The 26,723-nt window shown below is 33.5% G+C and overlaps 1 protein-coding gene across 3 annotated transcripts; it reads left to right on the top strand.

Annotated features, from left to right (window-relative positions):
- Positions 1-5,284: 5,284 nt before the first annotated feature.
- Positions 5,285-26,185, top strand: LOC133304263 (E3 ubiquitin-protein ligase UPL6-like). 3 transcript variants are annotated; one of them, XM_061504269.1, is made up of 26 exons: positions 5,285-5,671; positions 7,132-7,229; positions 7,382-7,509; positions 8,692-8,803; positions 10,982-11,162; positions 12,511-12,693; positions 13,414-13,596; positions 16,555-16,630; positions 17,302-17,420; positions 17,533-17,834; positions 17,993-18,089; positions 18,378-18,521; positions 19,336-19,419; positions 19,498-19,584; positions 19,752-19,892; positions 20,018-20,143; positions 20,364-20,462; positions 20,658-20,725; positions 21,349-21,415; positions 22,446-22,616; positions 22,708-22,797; positions 23,189-23,269; positions 23,777-23,850; positions 23,934-24,005; positions 24,143-24,232; positions 25,771-26,185. In XM_061504269.1, the coding sequence occupies exons 1-26, from the start codon at positions 5,513-5,515 to the stop codon at positions 25,835-25,837; spliced, it is 3,099 nt and encodes a 1,032-aa protein (XP_061360253.1). In that variant the 5' UTR covers positions 5,285-5,512; the 3' UTR covers positions 25,838-26,185. The 3 variants fall into 3 exon arrangements, with proteins under 3 accessions (XP_061360253.1, XP_061360254.1, XP_061360255.1); XM_061504270.1 differs by having other exon boundaries at positions 17,344-17,420; XM_061504271.1 differs by lacking the exons at positions 23,934-24,005; positions 24,143-24,232; positions 25,771-26,185 and having other exon boundaries at positions 23,215-23,269; positions 23,777-23,823.
- Positions 26,186-26,723: the final 538 nt, after the last annotated feature.

The following is a 26,723-nucleotide window of genomic DNA, read 5'->3' on the forward strand; positions in this document are numbered from 1 at the left end:
GCAGTAGGAACACAGAACCTTGCTCCCATGCCGCAACTCACTTAACCTAGCTTTGGAGTTATAATTAGCAAAACATTTCCTTCAAGGTGGAAGGCAAAGCCGAAAAGCACTTCTTGTTCTCTATATTAGCGTTAGAGAAGTAATCATTTTAGGAACAGAGAACCTCACTTACAATTTAGCCTTGGAGTTCAAACTCAGCAGCAAATCCCCCTCCAAAGTTGAAAGAAAAGCCAAGCCCCAGGGACTTAAACTTTTTTCTAGAAGTCTTGGGCTTAAAGACATGTGGTTTTTGGTTAAAGCTCAATATTATTCATTAAGTCGAGTCAAACTTGCTTATATATGGTCATCGCTTCCCTATTAATTATAGCTAAAAACCAATGCAACAAAGCTTAAAAAAATATTTACCATTTCTTTTTTCTTAGCTCATAAAAATGCCTTTAGAATTCAAGGCTTATCGCAGAATCATTGTGCTATATATGTTGTTTTTTTATTTGGCAACAAGTGCTCTATGAAGTTTTAAAGTCTTAAAGAAATTTAAAAAAAAAAAAAAAAAATATGTAGCAAGTGACAATACTTAATTGTTCTGTGTTGTTTATTTTAACACCAAGAGGGCAAATACATTAGACTAATATATGAAGCCATCTATGAGTTTCTACAACGATGTAGCAAAGTCTATCAACCCAAATCACACCATTCGTGCGCTTGCTTATTGCTTATCAACAAAGGAAGCTTCTAAAATTAAGATATTAATATCCCAAAGGATGATTTCAGTCAAATTATAGAATGCATGTTTGTGCTTGGTATATTATAAAATAAAAAGTCACTAACCAAGATATGTTTTAAAAGGAATTTTCATTTTTATCATTTGTGGGGGAGGTACATGCAATGATTTCATTTTTACGGACCAAACTCTGAAAGGTATTTTAATTAAACCTGCCATTTTTTCACATTCAACTTTGCCAAAGCTCTCTCTACTAAACAACTCAACAAGGTTAGCTAAGTCAAAAACAAATTTTTTTCCTACCCCAATTTTTTTTTAAAAAAAAATAAAAATGTACCGACCCCAAAAAAGGGGAAATAAAATAAGGTCAAAACTAAAAGGTCAACTACCAGAATACATTCTGACATTGTTTAGTGAATCAGCTGGGTAAGCATTGTAGCTATAAACAACAATTTTCTGTTAATGTTGTCTTGCTCATTGAATTAGAATGAAGCACTCAAACTTAATTTATTTGTCTCTGTTATTTTGCAGTAACACCTAATAACCTTTTGACATTAAACAGTTGACCTAATATATTCAATGGCATTTTTTGGGAGTCTGATCAGTTATCATGTCAACTCTTGCACTTGTTTATATTTACAGATCACTTGTTTAAGGAAAAGATATAACTATTATTATTTTTATTTTTATTTTATCGTTGAATTGGAAATTTCTAGGATTTTCTTTGTTGCTGGTTAAATCGATGGGTTACAAAGCCCAGCTTAGAATATAAGGAATTAAATTTGGCTTCTTGGCCCGTTTAGTTTTCATTTGGAAAACTAATCAATGTCATGGAATTAATTGAATCACGAAAAAGAATGTCCAAGGATTACAACTAAACACTAAAAAAGGCCCAAATATTTTTTGGTCCCTTTGATGTTTATCTAATTAAAAAGATTAATTAGGAATGCTACAGCAAATGCACGTTAAGGGAAAAACTTGGAAAGTCCTATGTTAGAACAAAATAGTAAAATATCTGAACCAAAAAAAAAAACCCAAAAGAAGGTATCTAGAATTAAAACTATAATTTTATGTTTCAGTATCATATTTTATTTTAAACTTCTTGATTTAAATTTAAATAATTTAATTATGTTGACTGTCCGTCATTTTCATTTCTGATTGAAATATAAATTATTATTTTTCTAGAATTGGAATATATTAAAAAAATAATATGATAAAATAAATACATTTTGATTCCATAAATAAACTATAAAGTTTGTTAATAGTATATACTAAAAAAAAAAGATAATTGGTACAATTTATTTGATACAAAAATTATTATGGATACTTAATAACTGATTATGATTTGAGAATAAAAAATACGATTGAAATGATGGTGCCAATAAGCTTGTTTGTTATATCCTGGCTATCCGAAGTTGTCTGTTAAGGGGCTGTATTTGGTTTTTACAGAAACTGGTAGTATTCAAAGTTGATCTCCTTAATTATGGGAGGTAATTTGGAAATGGTTAGGACCTCAAAGAATCAAGTTCTTTCTTTGGGAGGTTGGTCATGATAGCCTTCAAACTAGAAAAAAGTTAAATAGTTTTCAGTTGGGTAGTGCAGTTTGCCCAGTATGCTTGCAAGGAGAAGAAATACTCTTTATTTATTAAGAGATGGTGCAAATATTAAAGATATTTGGCTTCGGTTATCCCCTTGTTTGGCTGATACTTTTTTTTTTTAATTTAAACTTGCATGATTTGTTGATTGCTAATTTAAATCAGGTGTCATCTAGCTTGGTGGAAATTCCTTGGGCAATTATTTTTGGCATAACCTGCTGGAAAGTTTGGATTTGGAGAAATGAAATTATCCATAATTCTGGTTGTGTGGAAAACAAATACAAGTTAGAGTTGATTAATGCTATGGCTATAGAGGTTATGTCAGCCAATTCTTCAGAGGAAAACAAGAAATCTAGCAGAATGATGAGTATAGAGATGATAAGGTGGATACCACCAGATGATGGTTGAATTAAGCTTAATACAGATGGAGCTTCTAAAAGGAACCCAAGTATTGCAGCCTGTGGTGGCCTGTTAAGAGGTCATGATGGTAGATGGATAGAAGCTTTTTCCTACAAAGTGGGCTTTTGTAATGCAATTACAGCTGAATTGTGGGATGTTCTCAAAGGTTTGGAAATGGCTTGGGTTGGAGGCTGGAGGTTGGAGGAAATTAATTTCAGAGAGTGACTCAGCTTCGGCTATCACTTTGCTTACCAAGTTTGGTGATGCATCCTGTGAGTCGCATTTAGTAACTCAGATACGAGAATGGCTCTCAAAAGATTAGAGTGTTCGTTTGATGCATACGTACAAGGAAGGCAATTGCTGTGCAGACTGGCTAGCTAATCTTCCTTTGCAAATTTTGGAGCAACAATATTTCTCTAGCTTTCAGGATCTCCCATATGAAATTCTATGATTATATTTTTCTGATTTTAGCTCTGTTCATAGGGTTAGACACTCTTTGATGTAATTCTTTTTGTTTTGTTTTGTGCATTGCCCATTCACCAAAAAAAAGAAGAAGATTGAAAAACAAATTGATAATTGATAAAATATAATGATTCTTGTTTTAGTTTATGAGAAATAAATCTGTGGCTTTTTGCATTTCTTTAAATATTTATAGGTTGTGTATATCGTTTATGATTCATACGAAGTATCTATATTTTTTTTGGTGTTTTTTTTATAGACATATTTTTTATTTTTTGTTGGTTTTAACTATTTCAAAAGAGGGATTCTTAATTTAAAAGTATTAGATAATTGTACCATTTAAGATTTTTTTTGTAACACATCAATTTAACAAATATAACTATGGAGTTGTTTAGTGTTACAACATTTATATATATTTTTTCTTACAATTTTTATAATTTTGATTTTAATATATAATTTTGATTTTAATATATCAATTATAAATATTTAAAGGAAACAGATACCTACCTTATGAAAATGGGGTTATCACTTTTCATGCAACAATAAAATTATCTTCTCCAATTGCTGAAACAAAATTATGGTGTATTTCGCTTCATTAAAAAAGAAAAAAGCACTGTACATGTCCCGATAAGTCAGCGGGAAGAAAACTTCCTCTGCCATAGCAAGAGAATTATATCTTCCTATGCAAAATTATATAATAATACTTTGGATTAGTGCCTACCCGAAATATCCATTGCAAGACAGTAAATGAAGTTTCTTAGTTGCAAGTTGAAAAAATTGAGCGTGTATAACTAAGTATGTAAATGGGCTGAGGCTAGCCCATACTTTGATTTTCATAACTTAAGTTTATCTAAAATATTTTGAATTTATATTAATCTATTAGTCTATTAAAAATTTGATTTATAGATTTGGCTTGATGTATTATAAAAACTAAAAAATTTAACATAGCTTGTAAGACCTATCAAGTTACAAACAAAAGTTTATAGGCCCAAACCAAACTAAAATATACATGATAAAATTTCCTATTCCCAAAGATCACATGAAATAATATTTTCATTAAGAACATATGAAATAATGATCATAAAAATCAGATGAAAAATTCATGAAATAATGTTCTTAAAATTTCTTATTCACAAAGATTAAATGAAAATTTAATTAAAAATTCTCAAACAATTTTTTTAACAAGATCACAAAAATCCTTAAATAATATTCATATGAAATAATATTTTTATGAGCTTTTTATTTGTTCTTTGCAACCTTCACAATCTTTTAGTTATGATTCTTCTTATCTTTTTCTGTTTTGATTGTTCATTTTAACTTTGTGTTTTCATTTTATCCTTTAACATAACACAACAAACTTTTCTATTCTCATAACATTTTGTGGGGTCCACACTTTTTAAAACAAAAAAATAAATAAAAAATTAAGGCACGCAAAACGAATCTCTATAACATTACACAATCACTTTTCCTACAACATAACTCTTATAAAACCCTTTAACTTTTTGCTTTACTCAAACAGTACCTTCTTGAAAATTAAGTGCTTATTTTTTAAATAAAGTAATAACCAATTATACATGATAAGTGAGAAATAATTTTCAAGGTAAATAAAATCTGTTCTAAAAAATAAAATTTTAAATGCATATTTTAAGTTATTGAAATTTTTTCTGTACAAAATATAACAAATAACACATACAATGGATCCACACACAAAAATATATATATATATATATATATATATATATATTTTAAATTTTAAATAAATATTTATTATTTGTTAAAATAATATCAAATTTATTATTTTAAAAATTAATGCTGCAAATCATAATTATTGAAATGTTTTTAAATGAATAATATATCATAAATGTATTTATATTACTATAAAAATTAAAAGGTGAGCTTGCAGGGCTTCTAAGTCAAACTTATTAAACTTGATTTATAACTTAGTTTCTAAATCAACTTTAAAAACAAAATTAAACCAATAATGTATTAATCATAATTATCATATCCAGTTCACTTGGGGAAGTAGAAAATTTTGGAAAATTTTCTGTTATTTTCTATATAAAATACAGAATTTCCATATGATTATTATTATAATTCCGCTGTAATTGAATTCATGTATACTCTTCAGAATTCTCGTTATACTTTCCTCGCGTCTCGCTCCAAAGAAATCGCTTCACACTTTCTTGGATTCTAGGGCAACTTTCTCCGCAAAATCTTTTTCTTCCAACTCAAGCCAACTGTGATTGCAAATAAAACCGCGCCTTCAGTGCCACGATCATTGTTCTGATGGAAACTAGGGCATGAATTGGCCAAGCCCGCGCAGGAAAGAGAATCAAAAATGTTCTTCAGCGGCGATCCTTCTAACCGAAAACGTGTTGATTTAGGTGGTCGCAGCTCAAAGGAAAGGGACAGGAAGAACCTACTTGAGCAGACACGAGTAGAACGCAACCGGCGCCTATGGTTGCGCCAGCAGAACTCTGCTGCACTGAGAATTCAGGTTTTGCTTTTAAGTGCATTTGGAGGGTTTTAATCTTGCGATTGTTTGTGCATAGCTGTAACTTGCAATTGTTCTATAAAACAACTGCCAAGTTTGGCAGCTAGTGAAATTTGCTAAATTCTTCGTTAACACAAACACATCCCATAATAGATTGAAGAACAGAGAGACATCCTTGAATGTAATGGCGTTCCTTTCCAACTAGTTACACGCAAAAGATTGCAAATGCAGCATACTGTTATAAGATTGAAGTCTTCTTATTCTTGCCAAAACCATTAAAACTTATAAGAAATTTGCTCCAAGTTGAAAGCCACATCCTTGGTTCACATAGAATCCCAAATTGAATTATTCACTGTCCCATAACAAGTTAGCCAACGGAGAAATAAAAGGGCAAATGTTTCTGGAACTAGACCTCATTAAGCATCTATTAGAAGAAAGAGCTGTGTGAAGTCTACTAATTTGTAACATGTGTATTAATCCAATTTTGTATCATTGTATAAATGAATGATTTGGCTTTACAGCGAGTTTTAGACTTCCAAAATGAGAGTGTCAAAGAGAACCTCTTAAGATTGGGAGATTGAGTTATAAACTGAGAAAAGGACTTGAAAGAAATACACCGGAAGAGTCCAAATTCCAAATTCACTTATTTGGGTGGGAGTAGAGATAAATAGAATCAAGTAAAAGAAGAAAGGACTCTGGTTCACCTCCCTCACTGAAGTGTTTGAGGAAGAGAAAGTTCCAAGAAAAAATCAGGACTCTAAATGCAATAAAAACTATTTTATGGGGAAATTATTCATAGAAGAGAGTTGATAGAATTAGAGGTCTAGAGGAGAGGAAAAACCTCTAACAAATGTTCGAACATCCTGATTCCCACTTTCACTATACCCACCATACCTATCCCCCCAAAAAATACCGCTTCCAAGTTGAACAATGTCTCCCTACCCTCCTCACCACTAAGACTTCCTGGTGAATAATTTGAAGTTGTTTCATGGTTACAGCTTAATGGGTCATGTAGAACTAACTGAGTTCGTTAACAATATCTATGCTTTCAGTTATTTATTAACACATTACTTTCGATGCTTTCACATCTGTAATCAATTGTTATTGTATTATTAAATTTTTGTGTTGAATTATGCCGTGCATCATAGTAAAAATAAATTTAGTATCTACTATCTCAATCATAGTTGCATTGCTTTTTTTAATTTTGGCAATGATAGGTGCTCCTTAATTTCTATGATTTAATGATATTTTTATCATAAATTTATAAAATATTTTGAATATTCAAAGCTACATTAAAGTATGATTGCAGTGTTGTGCAGTTCCTCAAGTTTAGCTGCCTAGATTGTAGTTTGATGTGTGGTAATTTAATACAATGTATGGCTATGCTGCGAAGGAACATTGATGTTGATGGGAGTCAACATTATGTCATGTGTCATGCAAATTGTGACTGATTCTAGTTACAGAAATGCTTCAGAGGGAGAAAAGCTGTCAGAACTGAACAATCTAAGTTGCGAGAGAAGTTCTATAAAGCCCATGGGAAGTACTGTCAGAATGTAGACAGGTGAAATTTGATTGTTATAATTGCATGAATGGTCTTCACTTTCTTTTACTATAAGCTTCTGTAAAAATTAGTGATGCATTTTATTTTGGTATTATATTACTTGAACATTGCACCATTACTTCTCAAATTAATGTCATCTTGTGTGCATTCAGGAATTCTTTTGGTCTGGAGTCTGATTTCCTCTACCAGTTCCTCTTTTTCTTTAAGGCAGAAAACAATGATGATTTTTTAGCTCTTGTGCATATATGCCGATTGATTCAGTGGTTTGTTCAAGACAATGGTAATTCTTAATCACCCTTCCATTTCCTATGGTTCTTACAGTTTATTTTCTACTGTATTTAGAAAAAATTGTAAAGTGGAACGTATATTTGTTTTACATTTAATCTTTTTTCCATCAAAAAAGAGATTTCTAATGTAGCCAACTGACCTAAATGGTGCTTGTTTTGTTTCTAGCTGTTTGTATATGTTCCCTCCAATTGACAATCAGGATGATTGCAGAGTTAGCCCTTCCCCTCATAAAAACAAAAAAAAATTATGGCTGTTGAATTCACAGAATTGAAATCCTGCCACATACTGTCTTTATTATTGGCCCCATTAATTATACTTTTTGAAAAATCTTGAGATAGTCAGAAGCGTTCAAATATTGGTACTATTTGTTGAGATATATAGTCCTACATTGGTTGTTGGTTCCAACTAATGTGGAGTTTATAAGACCTTGGGCACTCCCACCCTTGGAGCTAGCTTTTGGGGTGGTGTATCCCAAGGTTCTTTACATGGTATCAAAGTCTCGCCGCCCCCCACTTTCTCTTGTGGCGTTTCTTAGCACAGGTTGGCTGAGCCTGTTGCATTGTCCACTCTTCAAGCCCAATGGGCTATCGTGTGAGGGAGCGTGTTGAGATATATAGTTCCACATTGGTTGTTGGTTCCAACTAATGTGGAGTTTATAAGACCTTGGGCACTCCCACCCTTTGAGCTAGCTTTTGGAGTGGTGTATCCCAAGGTTCTTTAAACTATTAATGACTTTTGCTGAAGGTGTTAAAGAATATAGTTTTCTCTGTAATTTTTCTATTTATTGTCTGTAATCTCCCTTTTCTTAATAACTTCTTTTATGTGGAAACAAGAAGTTTTATGTGAAATCATATAATGAGCAGACTACAATTTAGGATTTAATCTCCACTTTTTTAAAATTTTAATTTTATAAATGTCCTTTGTAATCCTTATGATGTTTATTTGACAGAGGATGTATTCTAGATGTCTCATTATCATCTCCTAAGGACATAGAGACAAAAGTGTGTAGATCTTAACTTTTACTGCATGCTAATGTTGCTAGTATTTTTACCTCTGGTGATTGTTAGAGGAAAAGCAGTTCGAAATATTGTAGATACTTGCCTGCATTCCCAACCCCACCCCCAAGATTTTGCTTTTGTGCACTAAACTTGTAGAACTAAAATCGTTGCAACAGGGGATGTTGTGAGGCTTTTTGCGGGTGTGGATTACTCATCCACGTGTACTTTGGTGAACTACCGAGTGAAGCAATTTGTACATGCTTGTATTCGTGCTCTACATCATAATAGGTTGGCTTCGTGGCTTTATTTTAAATCCATTATTTTCTGGGCCTTTGGCTCTCTTAAATTATCTAGTCTGTTGTTACTGTTCTCTTTATTATTTTGTGTAGTAATATATTAACTATGCTGTCGAGTGTTTCCTCTTATTCATGTTGAATTGGTTCTGATTGTATTTTGATTTGTATGTCTTTTCTCATATGTTAAAGTGCACGGCATTTTGAAACGAAATCTAATTAATTTATATTTTGTAATAATTTTTTTTCTGTCACAGTTTGGCATGTGTGGTAGTGTAAGAGCTACTTGATTAAGATTAATAACAGAAGCAGTTTTATCTCTTAAAGCATTTTTGTTTTTCTACTTTGTGCTAATTGGCATATCTTATATTTTGTAGCAAATTTTGAAAGTGCCTCTCAAAACATGCTCATTTCGAACCTGTACACATTTGTTTTCGCTTCTTTAAATTTTTATAATTATTAGGATGCTAATTGTCATGAACCAATTTTCCCAAAAGTTTAAACTATCAAGTGACGGCACATGAGTGCTTTTATATTACATTTCTATCGGGCCTCGTCACGTTAGATCTCTGAGTTTGAAGTTTGGATATTGCACAAGTCCACTTATGTCTTGTTGAAATTCAACTTTTAATTAGAAGAATGGGGTATCAAGGGTTGAAGTCTTGATCATAGATACTCTGACATCATATTATGAACGGACTCTTTCAAAAGTTTAAGCTATTGAATGAAGGTCAATAATGATTCTATATTACATTTCTAACACTAATTAAAAAACTGAGGAAGTATCCAAAATTGCGAGATTGACATATCTGCTGTTGTTTTAATTATTGGAGTACCTTGATGCGTAAAAAGCTAATGATATGAGTTGATGGTGACTGTAGTTGGGGTAGATTTTATATTTCTATTTGTCAAGAGCTAGAATTTTTTGGATGGCTGTTATCTAGAACAAGGTTATCAAAATTGAGATCTTACATTGGTATCAAAAGAGGGGGGAGGACACGTAAATCGTGTGATTGTAACATAGTTCATAAGATAGATCCTGTCTAAAATACAAAATATTCACCCAGCAGAGATGGAGGCCAAAGATCGACGACGAACAGAGACAACTGGCAGAGGTTGATGACGAAGAGGAACAAAGATCAGCAAGGGACTGAGAGGTTGGGGCAAGTGGTGGAAGGAGATTCATTGGACTTCAGTTGCAAGTCAGTTTTATCAGCCTGTTAGTCGTAGGTTGTCCAGCTCGTTAAGATAGTTAAATTGATCACTATCTTCTGTGTGATTGGGATCCTAAACCTCCATGGAAATCGCAGGATCTGACGATCCTACAGTAAAATTGCAATTTTGACAACATTGATCCAGGATAAGGGATGCTATCCGTTGTCAAAATGAAAGACTTGACCTTAAAGGGAGCTTTAGACTTCAAAATGGGCTTGCCAAAGAGTATTATATCTAAAGATTAGGATATTTGAATTAGAAACTGAGAAAACAATTAAAAAAAAAACACAGCAGAAGAATTCAAAATCCAAGGAGAGATGAATAGGATCATAAAAGAAGGAACTCTAGTTCTTTAGTTTTTCTATCACTGACTTTCTGTAGATGTGAAAGTTCCAAGGAATATAAGGACCTTGAATAAAATAAAATATTTTCATTCTTACCGAAAACCTTACAACTCAAGTATTCCATGACTAAATTTTTGCCTATAGCATTTCTAATTTTTAATATGCTGCAACAATCTGTAACTGTTGTTTTCATGGCGCCACTCTCTGACTCCGGATATTTCACTTTTTATCTTATTTTGTAAATAAAAAAATTAAAAATTGTCACTTAAAAATATCTGAACTATGATAGATAATTAGAATGGGAGCTGTACTTTGGTTGATTGTTCCATTTCTACTTCTGTCACCAAAAATGGTGTATAAGATGGTCACTCGATAAATAGTGCCTCATCCCTTCCGTGCTTGTATGTTGGCCTGTTGGGTGATATGCATGTATTTCATGACAACCTAGAAACTTGTAATCTTCATGGATATTTTTTAATCATATCCTGCCTTGGTTTCAAATGTTGATATATTATTATTTTTTTAATAAACTTCAGAAGTCCTTATATTTTTGCTACTTTGTTTTTTTTGGTTTCTCTGCTAGCGTGCTTATTTAGTTTTTTTTAATTGGACAGAAATCAGTTGAAGGATCAACTTTTATTAACTCCTGAGGAATTGAATATGTCAGCTATTCCTTTATTGGAAGCTTTGGTATTGTTAATTGATCCCAAATTGTCGTGGAGCTGTAATATAGTAGGATATCTCTTTCAAAACAATGCATTCAGCCTACTCAGAGAGATCATTCTTACAGGAAAGGTACTATCTTTCAGAATCAAGTTATTTCATAATTTGTCAGACTATCACGTGTTTGAAAAATATGTGAGCGAGCAAGGGAAATAATGATTTAGTTTACTATCTTTCCTTGTCTTTTTTGGTGAAAAAAATCCTTGTTTTGTAGAAGTGTCACATGACAAAGTATATTTATCATGACATGGATTTCTTCAAAATGGATGCTTCTCTGAGCTTTTTGCATTACAATTACATTTTTGATATAAGAAAATATTATTAGAAAAGCTGGGGGAGGATAAGATTTTCTTATAAAAAAGGAGCACAATAAAGAAAGCACCCAGCCAAAGTGGCTAAAATATGCAGCAAAGTTGTGCATATTTCTTTGCATATATCACTCTCAGTAATAGGATTTGTCCTTGTTCCTTTATCTCTTCTCTTTTTTCTTTATTAATATATTTTTTTTCATTTTTGATTTTGCATTGATTTGGGGCTGGGGATGCAATTCATTTCAAATAAAAATCATCCCATAGCCATTCCCGTTAGTGGGTCGATGGGTGAATATGTACCATAGAGTGCTCTAAGGTTGATTGACCATTTTGCCCCTATTTGATCAAAATTTGATCAAACCTCAGTCCTTGGTAAGTCATTTACATGAGTAAGTGTCGGTCAAACTTTGGTCATATAGGGGTAAACTGGTATATAATTTGAGAAGGGGTTAAATTGGTACATAGGTTGGGAAGAGAGGCAAAGTGATAATCATTTTTAAAATAGGGGCAACATGGTCAATCAGGCGTATTTTAAATCAAAACTTCTTAACATCTTCCTCAAGTAACATTTATTAATTATTACCAAAAGCGGTTCATAAGTTTGAAGAAAATTTCATTCAAACTATACCAAAAGTCATCGATTAACTTTTGATTCTATATTATTCTTCTGTGTAAAAATCTATTTAGTAAAGAAATACAAGGCCAATGGCTTTGTAGCCAAGTGGCACCTCCTGTGGTCACTAAGGAGCCGTAGGGTGCATTTGTTTTGCTAAAAAGTAAGGGACAACATAGCACAAAAAGAATGTACTTCATTTGATTGTTCAACCGATATTACTACCGGACATAAAGCATTCCAAGGGACAATACAAATCTCTAAATTTTGTTACCCACCAAATCAGGTTACAATAGTGCCCCAACAACCAATTTCCCCTTTTCCCCACCTAGATCCCAATTGGGCTCTCCTACCTTGTAAAAAAAAAAACTAGGCCAATGGATTAAATATGCAATATAAGTTGTTTACTCCATCTGTGTCATTCTTATTGTTAATCTATCATAATTCATATCATTTATCAGTCAAATACTTAAACTTCCTAAGTGATCTGCTGTAGGATAATGCAGAAAATTGTTTTTCCATTGGAAAGGGATCATCATTGGAGCGTATGCTTATGGCTGTAATATGTCACGTTGGTCAGAAGCCATGTATCTGTTCACATATCAATCCAAGATATAGCTTTTCTTCACAGATCATTACGATTCCTTTCTTGTGGCATCTTTTCCCAAACTTAAGACAGGTATGTGTTCTAATTCTGTTTGATGGGGTTCCTTTTCTTTGTGATAAGTAGAAGGTTACGAGATGTATTAGTCATAAATGATGCCTACCTTTTCATAAATTTTTAGGGAAAACTAAAAGCAGGAAAAGTGTTAATACAATTTAGAGAAGCTAGAAAATTAACATAGAAACCTTGGTTTTTAAAATTCACGAGGAACCATTGAAAGAAAGTCTTCGGATACTGCATCTGCAATTTACTTTGTGAGTTCTAAGCTCATTTAAAATTCCTTCAATGCTTCTGTCAAAATAGACATATTGAATAATTTAATGCATAAATTCATATCTCTAATTCCTTTTGCACAATTGCATAACACTTAAATGGGCAATCAACTTATATCCCCCAATAAATTCCAACTGGATGAAAACAAAAAACCAACAAAGCAATCCTTCACTCATAAGCAACTGGACAATGTGAAAGGATTATTTACTCTATTTTTAGATGTGATAAGGGACCTACACTGGACTTAATAATTGCACATATAGTTGAATTGGAATCTACACCAGGAGGGCTTTAAGCTGATTAAGAGTGATTGATAATTTAAACTTTTTTATTGCTTTTGTCTACAATCATTTCATGATATCTCCAGTCTTCATGCTGGAGGATCCTTTGTGTGCTTGCCAGTGTTCCAGATCTTTTTTTTTTTGGATGTTTTGTAAAACGTTTATTATCTTTGGTACTCAGGTTTTTGCAGCAGAGGACCTAAGCCAATGTTACATTCATCAAATGGCAACGTTTGGTCAAAATCTGATCAATTTACTACCTAAGGATATATCAAATGAATTTCCTAGCTATGCCTGTATCCTTGGAAATATATTAGAAACTGCTGCAATAGCTTTGTCTCATCCTGACTGTTCACTTGATATGGTAAGGAGCTTATTCACTGCAGTATGCACCTGTTATTAACTTTCACAGATTCACTTGCTTCATACATCTCACATTATGACTAATCTAGTTGAAGAGATAGTTCTCTTGATGTACATTTGATGCAGTAGGAATTTTGATCTTTACTTTTATTAAAATGGAATTGATGATGTCCCCTATAGGTTTTTATTTGCTTACATGAAGGTGCTTTTATTATGGGAGACAAGAGAGTTACAAGGTGTTGATTATATATCTTCTATAAAACAGTAGACAAGAAAGACTTGAATTGCTTTTCTTTTATTACATTTGATGTTGGAGGTCTTCCTTCAATTATCTCATGCAGTAATGGGCCTTTAATCTGCAGCTGAATTATTGTGGTTGTTAAATCTCATAGATACAAGAGGAAATGATAGTAATCCTTGTTGTATTAAACTACACAACATTGGTGCTATTATATAGCAAACCAATTGAAGAATACAAAGAGACACACTCAATGTGGGACTTCTTCACTATTAACACTAACACTCTTAACACTCCCCCTCAAGCTGTAGCATATAGATCATATGCTACAAGCTTGATACATAAATAATACTCCCATTAGGAACCAAAAAACAACAATGCTACATCAACGAAATGAAATGACTAAGTACAACAAATCAACTGGAATGACCATCAGTCTGAAGAGCTGATAAAGAGACAGTGCTGGAATGGACATCAGAGCATGGATGGTGCCAGAATTATTATCGGCAAAGACAACTGAGCTGACCAGGACATCAGTATCAAGATCCCTCTCAGACATTTCATTTAACAGTTGGTGAGCAGCCGTGGTTTCCCCTTGACTATGCTACAAGCTTATTACAAGAAAGACCAAGTAACATAACATCAAAATAAATCTCCTAAATGAGAAACCAAAAATCAACAATGTGCTAAAAATGGCGTCGAAATGAATATCAACATGGAAGATTGCGAAATGATCATCGCCAAAGACAATTGTGCTGGAATGGCCATCAGCAACATGGACAGTGCTCCCCCTCAAGAGGAACTTCTAAACAGTGCCAGAATTATCATCGGCAAAGACAATTGTGCTGGAATGACCATCAGCAACATGGACAGTGCTCCCCCTTAAGAGGAACTTCTAAACAGTGTCGGAATTATCATCGGCAAAGATAATTATGCTGGAATGACCATCAGCAACATGGACAGTGCTCCCCCTCAAGAGGAACTTCGGTGTTGGAATTAACATTAGCGGAGACAACATCAGCAACTTGGACAGTGCTCCCCCTCAAGATGGATGATGAATAGTATAAATACTCCATCTTGGGAAGAAAGAAGATTAAAGAAAAACAAAGCTTCGCGGTGGTTCGTCGGAGACGGTGGTGGATCGCCGAAAAAGTCGCCGGAAAATCAAAAGTCACCGGAAAAGTCGCCGGAGAAGGCTGTCAACGGTGGACGACGCGGTCAACGGTAGTCGGTCAACGACAACGGTGGTCAACCCAACAACTTCCCAAGGATCATTCTTTTCTGATGTGACAGATCAGTCTAAGCTGCAGTCACAGAGCATACTAAGAAAAACCCGAAAAAGAAACGGGAATCCCTCAAGGAGGGTGATATCTCTCTATAACCATATTGAAATTATGGAAAATAGAACTAAGTTAAACGGATTAAGATTCCTCTTGTTAGGCTCTGATATCATGTTAAATCTCATAGATACAAGAGGAAATGATAGTAATCCTTGTTGTATTAAACTACACAACATTGGTGCTATTATATAGCAAACCAATTGAAGAATACAAAGAGACACACTCAATGCGGGACTTCTACACTATTAACACTAACACTCTTAACTGTGGTTGTGGGTGAAAGTTTAACTTAGAATTTGTTACAATTTATAGAAAGGGTAATTGCAATCTGTAGGAGCCCACATCTTGTATTGACTTTGTCACAACTTCTATAAAATCTTCTTAATTATTCCAAAATCTTTTTGTCTTCTCATGGAATTCTTCAAATCTTGATAATATGCTTTTCTTTTCTGCCATTTATAAATGTGACTGACCAACCGTATATATAGGACACGTGTTACACAAATTTTGGACAAAAAAGTGCTTTTCTTGACAAAATGTCAATTTATAAGTATCTTTTAAAGAGGAATCGTTGAGTGTCATGAAGAGTTTTTCTCATGCTAGCTCAGTATTGTTTGTGTGCATCAAGTTACAGTAATAAAAATATAATGTAGAACTTATGATTGTCCTTTCATTCTAATATTCTAGCAATTCTCAAAGGACAACGCAGAGGCAATGCTAAAATGACCAGCTTTTGCATCCTTTTTTCTTCTTTTTGCTAACTTTTGTGTACTTATTGTTGTGGTTGGGTCAGACTTACAAATTTTTTTTTCACTAAATGTTGAATGATCATTAGGGGGAAAAGATTTACAGGGATGCTGGGTTAGGGCCTTGAGGCTTTACATATTGAACAAGTCATGGAAGTTTGATCTATCTATTATTTCTTATAGAAACAATGAGTGTTTGAAAGAAAGTGCATATGCATTACTTACACTTAGTCCATCTTTTTGGTACTTTGAGTGCATTTAGTACATGAGCTAATCAAGGACTAATTACAGAATAAAGAGCTAATTAATATCAATTATTACCCATAATCATAACCATAGTTGGCTAATATTCTAACATGTACAAAATATGCTAATGAATCTAGATTTGCGTTCTAATGAATTTAGAGCTGTGGACTAGTATTCTGACACTTTTTTAACAAACAAAAAAGGATTCACTTTTTTACATTCTAGATCATTTAAATAGAGCTTTTTCTTTAGATTTGACATTTAAAGTGAATCTTTTTTTGTTTGTTGGGGTGGCGGTTTAAATTATTTGAAGCAAGCATGCAATTGAAGCTTCAAACTTTGGCTCATGAACTCAATTTTTAATTTGATTTCTGTTTGTTCTCATTCAGGCCATAGACCTTGCTGCTGTTACTACGTTTTTGCTCGAGCCACTCCCATCTGTGAAAACATCCAATAGTATAGATGGTATGCTTTCTTATAATATGCTCGATTTTATTTTACATTTTTAATTTTAGATTTTACTTTTACTGAAGAATACCATCGTAATTTTTATTTTGGTATAAAAGAATGTATTAATAGAAAGAAAAACAGGAAAATACATCCAGGGAAAGATGAATAGTCCTACTGAAAAAATGGAAAGAAGAACTGCTAGCCAAAGTGGCCCAAAAATGCAACAAAACAGTCAAATCTCTTTTCATGTCAGTTATATAAGCTCCATTGATACAACCATGGGCAGAACAAGCCCAAGTCTATCCCAAAATAAATTTCATGGTAGACTCATTGTAAATGCAGGCACCCTTCTCCAACCAAATATATTAGAGAACTGCTAAAACTGTGCACTGTCATAATGTCACAGCCTCCTCATTCCGGACAATTTTTTTTTTTAAGTGTATGATGAGAAACTTCTCCTAAGTCTAAAGTGGAAGAACATGCCCATTGTTCACCAAGAACCCCAAACAAATAAACCTACAATATTGTTTCTGAATTTGACCTGCACATAACATGGTATCGTGCTTAGTTACTTCATCAAATTCTGAAATACATTTTTATGGTTTTTAAATTGATCATTTTTTAATAAAGCGGGATGGTTTTCCCTCCTTACTGTTTCCTCTTAAGCTTTTGAGCGTTAATGTCAGGTTCTATGATTGTTGAGGATGACATAATTGGAAATGATGAAGTCACGGAAGTAGCTTTAGATAGGAAATTGGAGCAGCAAATTTATAATGGCATAAATCCTCGCTTCCTTCTGCAACTGGTATACCATCTTACAAATGACATTTGTATCTAAAATGTCATCTGATTGGTAAATTTTCTATATCATTTTTTCTAAAAATTGATTGAGAATGTTTACTTCTTGACATGTGCAGACAAATATACTATTTAAAGAGATTTCATCTGTCAGTGGTTCAGATTATGCACCAGATGATAGAGAGGTTTCAGCTGTTGGGGCGGTTTGTTGGTTTTTATATGTTACCTTCAGCAAACTGCCACTTGAACGGATTATGACTGTGCTTGCTTACAGAACTGAACTTGTTCCAATGCTTTGGAATTTTATGAAGCGGTGCCACGAGAATAAAAAATGGTCATCTTTGTCTGAGTGGTTATCATACCTCTCGGGTGATGCACCTGGTTGGCTGTTACCTCTGGCTGTGTTCTGTCCGGTCTACAAGTAAGATTGTTTTGTACTATTATCTTGTTTAATAAATTCTTGAATGGATGCAAGAAATGTTCTCTCTCTGCTCAAGGTTGCCTTTTTTTTCAACATTAAACATATTCTATTTGATCTTGATGACTTAAGTATACTATATCCCATTTTTCTCTTATCAGACACATGCTTATGATAGTTGATAATGAAGAATTTTACGAGCAGGAGAAACCACTATCACTGAAGGATATTAGAAGCCTTATCATTATATTGAGACAGGTAAGGTGTTTTATGATCTGTTTTTGTAGGAAAAATTATTGAGAGTTTTGTGGTTTAACTCCTTAGAAAAAAAGATGGATAGAGTTAAGTATGACCTAAATAAGGTGTGTTGAATCTTTGCAAGGTTGTATGCCACTAGTATATATGAGTCCAAAGAACTAGGGTATGTTACATTTTTGTAAAATAGGTAGCCTTGACCATGCTCATGGTTTCTGCAGAAACTCTGAATACAAGTGGGAGCTTATTTGCAGTGACAATTAATTCTGGGTAATTTTTCTGTTTCCACAGGCTCTGTGGCAGCTACTGTGGGTGAATCATACCACATCTGCTAATTCGGTGAAATCTGTTCCAGTTAGTTCCGCTAGTAAGAGGCAGTCTGTTCAAGCCATTCAACAGAGGGTTAGCGTTGTTGTCTCTGAGCTTCTCTCCCAGGTAGAAACAGTCTACATGTTGTATATCTTATTTCATGTTTCCTGTTACATCTCAGTAGGAAAATATCATGATATTCTATATTTTTTTATATCTCTAAGGGCATTCTCTTAGGGTTTTGCTTTAGAATTGGTTTGTTTTTATGGCTTTTTTGTTTTTATGCTCAGGAGTGTTTCAGAGGAATTTCTATTTCTAATGCAGAGAGAATGGGCAGCTTTTGCTTCAGTTTTTGTTCCTTGTTTTTCCTTTTTTGTTTCTTCCTTATTCTGTTTTGGGGGTTATCTTATATCTCTAGTTCTACTTTCACTCTTTTCTCCCTAATAAGATATTTTTTCTATCATGTTCGAGAAGTATAAAACCGTTAATGTAGCCTTACTCAACAGCTTAAGCTTTTGGATTGAATTAGTTTTTTACATGGTATCAGAGCCTCGGTGTCACGGGTTCAATCCTCACCGCCCCCCATTTAATTAATAATCAATTAAGCATTGTGGAGTTTCTAAGTACAGGTAGGTGGGCCTGTGCATTGTCTACTCTTCAAGCTCAGTGGGCTGTCGTATGAAGGGGCGTGTTAGAGAAATAAAACCGTTAATGTAGCCTCACCCAACAGCTTAAGCTTTTGAATTGAATTGGTTCTTTACATATCAAATAAGTAAAAGGATATTGAGGTTTTCCTTACTTTCTAATCTCTGTATTACAAGATCCTTTGTATTTGTTACTCGGAAGAGGAATGCATATTTATTTTCCACCAATAGCCATATGATGTGAATTGGTCTTCCTTTATCATGTTTCTAACTTGCATTTTGAAATTCTTCCATAGCTGCAAGATTGGAACAACAGGCGGCAATTTACTTCCCCCAGTGACTTCCATGCTGATGGGGTGAATGACTTCTTTATCTCTCAGGTATTCTCTCCATCATTGATTTTCAAGGTTATATGAATAGAAACTTAATTTCTTATTTTTATAATCCTTTTTCCACAGGCTTTAATGGAGCATACACGAGCAAATGAAATTTTGAAGCAGGCCCCTTTCTTGATACCATTTACAAGCAGGGTTAAAATATTCTCTGTAAGAATCTCACTGTTTAGTTTTGATTTTGATACTTGTTATCTTTGTATCATGTACTTACAATAGATAGCTGTCAGCAATTTTTTGGAGTTTCTGCTTATCATAATGTCACTGGTCCATTCATATATTAGTTTACAGTGACTATAATCTATTTATTGTTTCGTCAGTCTCAACTAGTTGCAGCTAGGCAAAGACATGGATCTCATGCAGTATTGACTAGAAACCGGTTCAGAATCAAACGAGACCGTATTTTGGAAGATGCTTATAATCAAATGAGTCAGTTGTCAGAAGATAATCTTCGAGGATTGGTAAAACCCTTTTCAAGGCTCATTGCCATATTTATTAATCATTCCCTACTTTCTGGTCTTTAGGGGAACTAGAATTAGTAAGTCCTCCTTTTATGCAAGAGGGATTACTTTTTGCTGTCTTGTAGATTCGTGTGACTTTTGTCAATGAATTTGGAGTTGAAGAAGCTGGAATTGATGGCGGTGGAATATTCAAAGATTTCATGGAGAACATTGCACGTGCTGCGTTTGATGTACAGTATGGATTATTTAAGGTAATATGAATATCATGCTATTATTTGTATTTGATATGAAGGTTATTTTCAACACAGTATCCAATGTTACCAAATTCGATATTTGAGTATTTGAGAATCAAAATATGGTTGCAATTGGGTAGGTAGAGTGATTGAATGTTACTTCAGTTTATAATCCTTCCCTTGTCATCCTTATATTTTTACCTTATGATTTACTGATTCTTGGCATGCCGACATCCAGGAAACAGCAGATCACCTGCTTTATCCTAATCCTGGATCAGGAATGATACATGAACAACATTTCCAATTTTTTCACTTTCTTGGTACTCTTCTTGCAAAGGTACCCCCTCCTCCTCCCTTCCCTTTTTAATTTGTCTCTTTAATAAAGTGCTTTGCATTGAATGAATGAATCTACTACAAATGCTGTTCTGTCTTCTTTGTCACATACTCACATGGTTTGAATTGGTCTACATTCTTTTCCTATTGTGGTTACGCTTAATCGGGACAGTGTTTCAGTTACTACTTACTTGTGCAGGCTATGTTTGAAGGAATCCTGGTCGATGTACCATTTGCCACATTCTTCTTGAGCAAATTGAAACAAAAGTAAGGCCGAAGGAGTCTTTTGCTCTGCTTTAGGTAGTTTGTTCATTTAAATTGAATGTGTTTACTGTTTAATGCTCAAATCCTGGATTTTTATGTTTTTCTTTCCTTGCTTACTGCTGCTCTTTACTAATGTGAGATTCACAAATGTGACTCGGTAGCATTGCCATTTATATAAATGTAGCTGGAGGTGGATAAATTGTATTTTTGTAGAAATTAATTAAACTTGTACACTTACTAATCAATACAAATGTGTCATTGTTACTTATTTCTTAAAATCTGGAACAAACTTACTTTTTTTTTAAAGTTTAATTCAGATAGGATAGCATATTAAATGATTTGTGTGGTGTGCACTCTAGTAAGCAAGCTATTCTTCCTTTTTCCCCTTTATTGAAGTGATTTTCATGGATTAAATATTTTTTAATTCAATTTGTTAGGTCAAAATATTAAAAAAAAAAAAAAGAATTGCCAAAGTGTTGTACTTAGATTTACTATTTTTTGGAAAGAGATTGTAGCAAATGAGTCTTTTCTGAATTTGTGGAAGTCCTTTAATGTGTTAGACTGGTATGCTATAAGAGTATGCTATATTTCTTGCTTTCTTACACCTTTAGTTTCCCTTATATCAGGTACAACTATTTGAATGACTTGCCTTCCTTGGACCCAGAACTATATCGTCATCTTATTTTTCTCAAGGTAATGCCACTTCTTTGGCTTTGGTCTACTTGCATTGGACACAGTCATATGCCAACTCTTATTCTTTTTAACATATATGTCGGAGTCAATAAGAAAAAAATGTATAACTTAAATGTCTCTCCTTATTGGAAGTCAACTTACTGCCGCTACTTTCTTAGGAATAAGATAGGATTTCATGCATTATAAATCAAATGTTTGATGCGGCCACTCATGGTAATTTTACTATGTTTATCATTGTGATTTGTTGAGTTGTACATCCAGTGTTTTAAAAACCAGGCTGTTCATCAAATAGGTAAGACTACCAGTTCATGGTTTGACCGTTTAACTGGCATTTGAATCAGATTACATTTAAAAAAATAAAGAGAGAAATAATTATCTTACTAATACATATATATGGATAAGTTAAAGAAAACTATTTTAATAATAACACAACACAAATTTAATATGCATATTGACATGTATATATTACTAAATATTAGCTATTGCAGTTCACAAGAAACTTATTAATGTTTCTATCTCTCTAACATTGGGATAAACAACGAATTATTTACGGGTATCTCATTTTAGCCTTTATTAATCCATGTGGGTCTTTTTGTATTGAGTTCTGACTATTTATTGACTTCATTTTACACATACAATTCCATTTCTGAATATTGGATTCTGTAATCAAGGCTTAAAAAAGTTCAATATGAGCTTGTTAGTCCCCCCCCCCTCCCCCCCCTCCCCCCCCCTCCTCCTTCTAGTTAGGGTTTAGTTTTTTTATTCAAAGTGTTTTTTGTTTTTTCGTTTTTCGTCTTTTTTTGTTTTTATTTATATTCATTTATTTTTTGGTACAACATTAAACACTTTGGATGTCATTTGAAACAAGTAATGTGTTTTTGCATTGCAATTAAATAGTATTCACGTATGGACTTTGGGTTTGGGCTGGGGGTTTTATATGGTTTTTAAAGGTGGTAGATTTCTTTGTGGGACATCCTCTATTTTCTTGAATGACTCAATTTTTGCCCCTTTAATTTGTTTTTATGAACAGCATTATGATGGTGATATTTCGGAGTTGGAACTATACTTTGTTATGGTAAATAATGAATATGGCGAGCAAACAGAGGAGGAACTGCTTCCTGGAGGAAGGAACCTACGTGTCACTAATGAGAATGTCATTACTTTTATTCATCTTGTCGCCAATCACCGCTTGAATTTTCAGGTAATGTTTTTGTTTTAATTTGGATTGCATCTTGTACTACAAATCAATTCATTTTCATTACTTTATAAAAATAAATAAATTATGCTTTCAGATACGCCAACAAAGTTCTCATTTCTTGAGGGGATTTCAGCAACTTATTCAGAAGGATTGGATTGATATCTTTAATGAGCATGAACTTCAGGTTTTTTTCATAATCTTGTCCACTTTCGGGTCTTGAAAGCTATGCTTTTCTCTTTTTCCATCATATTGTTGGTTTTAATACTTGCTCTTGCACGGTGATGTTAAGGATGTATTCAATCACTGGATGCTTGTCATTTTCTCCTAAATGTAATTATCTAACTTTCTCGTTGCTAGAAAGGCACATAACTGAATTTTATCTTTAGTTGCAAATTATGTTCCTAATGATCCTTAGTTATTGCAGTGACATGGAAGCCTTATCCCACTCTTTTGTGTTCCTTATTGTCATTTTTTTTGGTGTGATCTTCAAGTAGTTTTCTCTCTAAAAGAATGTTAACATCTGTAGCTGCTTCTTAATGGGATTTAAACTTGCTTGACATTATTGTTTTCCACAGCTTCTGATATCAGGTTCAATTGACAGCTTGGATTTTGATGATTTGAGGCTGCATACAAACTATGCAGGAGGCTATCATAGTGTAAGCCCTCTTTGGCATTTATGTGGATTTAGTCAGTAATGCCTTAGCAGGAAATATTCAAATGATACCATAATTTTTCAGCTTTCCTAGATTGATCTTCAGCCTCGATCTTTGATGTTATCTAATTTATGTTTGAATATTTAATTAGGCTATTTAAAAATCATTTGGTATATGGTTTTTAATTTTCTTTTTCCATTATTGCTTATTATTATATGCTGGAAATATGAAATTGGGTCAAATCTATGATATTAGCTGATTACTGGGGAAAGCAAAAGAAAGAACTTGAGGAACAATTAAAAGCTTTAGTTGCTTCATGTTAAACTGCAACTTGAGGAGGATTTGTGGATCTTGTAGTATTCATTTTTACTTTTGCCATTCAGTCTAAATATCGTTGCAGAGTCTCAATGTTTGATGTTCTGATGAGAAGGGCCACACACCCCATTGGCCTTAAAAAAGCTTTGTTCTTATTGACACTACAGAATTCTAACATGTGATTTCTTCTGATAGGAGCATTATGTGATTGAGATGTTCTGGGAAGTTCTCAAAGGCTTTTCATTGGAAAACAGGAAGAAATTTTTGAAGTAAGATATGCATAGATATAGAATTTAGTATCCCTTTTACACGACAGATCTCAATATGGATAATAAAATTGTTATCTTTACAGGTTTGTGACAGGTTGCTCTCGTGGGCCATTGCTTGGTTTTCGATATCTTGAACCTTTGCTATGCATACAAAGGTGAATGCTGCTACAGCAATTATGTTCTGATTTTTGTTTTTCAAAAATATTACTCAAATTGTTTTCTTTTCCTTCTATGTCTTTGTATATTTAGAAGACAAGGATGACAGAGTGGAATTGTCTGATGTCTCTTGTAGGGCTGCTGGTAATGCTTCTGAGGAATCTCTTGATCGATTACCGACATCAGCTACTTGTATGAATCTACTAAAGCTTCCGCCTTATAGAAGGTTTGTCCTAGGCTAGTTTACCTTTGCAAAGCTGACATGGAATTGTTTTGTAGTTACTGTTGTAGAAAATGCAAAGGGCCATAGTTGAAGATATCTGAACTGGTAATGCTGACATGAATAATGAGAAATTCTGTTCCGTCAGTGAACAATAATGAGCAATGATTGTATGGTTTATGTAAAGGGGGTGAACCAGAACAGTGGTAAAACTGTTCTTTCATGACTGAAAGGTCATGGGTTCGAATCCAGGAAACAGCCTCTTTGCAATTATGCAAGAGTAAGACTGCGTACAAGGATTACATCCACTCCACACTCGCTAGTTGAGTTTAACGGGAAGTGGTTTTTGATTGTATGGTTTATGTTTGAAACTAAAATTATTAGGGGGAGAGAGAATGGTACATAGCTTGAAATTCTTTAAATTTGTTTCGTTACTGCTTAGTAGATTTATGCTTAGTAGATTTGATCTTAGGAACGATGGGGCATTTTTACATTAATAATAATATTACTTGAATGGGAAAATACTGAATATTATTTCTGAAATGATATTGTCCATGGGTTCATTCTAATATATAGACCTAACTAAATGGTTATTTTTCTACTATAATGACTAAACTATGACAACAAAATGTTTTACAATGGTTACAATGATTTATAGAGAATATTATGTGGTGAAATGTGCTGGAATGAGGTGAGATTTATCACAATGCTCCCTTCGAGCTGGTGAATGCATATAATATTATTCCGAGCTTGCCAACCTCTTTGAAGGAAGTCCTTTAGGTTAACGCACATGCTAGCTGATCCTCTGAAGAAACATAAGTTAAGTTGATCAATTTGATCAATTCACTATCTTGTTTCTCCTGTATGAGATGCCGGTCTGTTTAGTTCTGCCACGAACCAGATTATGGGCAATGTTGATAGCTAATTTGTTGTCACTGAATAACTTCACAGGAGTTTCATATTTTATCTTCATATCATCCAATATAATCTTCATCCATAGTAGCTCATAAACTCTTTCGGCCGTTGCCGAAACTAGATTTCCACACAAGAACATAGAGTAACTAAAGGTTGACCTTCTATCAATAACTGATGCTGCATAGTCAGCATCTGGATATACTTAACATGAACAAATTTTCATCCCTTCTGAATAATATTCTTTAAATTTCCATACAGGCTTCATTTGTGTCAATTTTAGTTCATACATTGCGTATGCCACGTTTTTCTGCATTTTTTCAAGAAAGGGAAGAATAGGTGTGTGCTTTATGATTTCCGTGTTACTATTTCACCTAGAATGATCATTGATCTCAAGTCTATTATTATGATCGTGAAAACAGACGCTTTTTGAGCCATCTTTCTTTACATAGTCGTATATACGCAGCTTAATTTGTTATTTTGAACTTCTTGAAACCGTGCGTTTGGATTTGGGATGTTATTTTAACTTGTCATATTATCTCGTCTCTTTTGGTTGTCTTGCTTCCTGTTATCATTGTTGAATCAATTTTTGCCTAGTTTTAAAACTATTTTCCCTGATAAACATGTTACAGTAAGGAGCAATTGGAAACCAAATTACTGTATGCCATAAATGCCGATGCTGGCTTTGATTTAAGTTAAGAGGAGACGTTGGAATTAACGGTATCTTTGGGTTTGATACTACCGGTGGAGAATGACTCTCCGATAGACAGTTGTCAGAGTGGCATTGGAGACGACAAATAATCGGATGGTATGGAATGAAGAACAAAAATACCTAGTGCACGTGCGCGCGCGCGTGTGTATTATTTATCATGATTATCAATTTGTGTCTTGTGTAAATGTAAATATCTAAAATATGAATTGATTTTGTAAAGTTCACCCTCTCCCAGGGGTTTTACTGATAGTTTTCTATGATCACTAAAACAAAACTCCACTGGGATATTTTGTTAATTTGTATCTGAAGGAAAAATTGCTACTAATGTTGCTATCCTCGCTCCACTACCATTTGACGCTAAAAAAACATGATGCGACTGCGTTTGAGACTTTTTCTGAATTAATGGAATTTTAAATAGTTAACAGGATGAAATTAAAATCAAGATAAATATCTTGAAAGATTTATGGTTATGTTTATATGAAAATTTAAATGTTGTAGTTAGATTGAAGATGGTATTCCAATTTTATACGGCAAATGGGGCTTAAGAGTAGTGAGTGAAATAAGATGTACCTTATTAATCCTCAAAGAAAAGAAAAGCTTACATATTCTTCATTGTAACGTTCTAAAGTTTATTTTTTATGACAAACATTTGTTCAAGAGAATTTTAATCATTATGTTTCTTGAAATTACTTAAAATAACATTAATACAATTACTTGAAAGTTTGAGTTACAAACAGTCCACGTTCACTTGGATATCTTAAAAGCTCTTAATAGTTGTATTCTTATTACTCGCAGTGCATTTAAACGGTGTCATATCATTAACCGTATTCATTCGCAAATTACGGGTTTGACAATATTAATCTAAAGGAGTTT

The sequence above is a fragment of the Gastrolobium bilobum genome, unplaced genomic scaffold, assembly GCF_033153095.1.
Source record: "Gastrolobium bilobum isolate Gb01-03AN ecotype WA unplaced genomic scaffold, APGP_CSIRO_Gbil_v1 utg15463, whole genome shotgun sequence".
NCBI lineage: Eukaryota > Viridiplantae > Streptophyta > Magnoliopsida > Fabales > Fabaceae > Gastrolobium > Gastrolobium bilobum.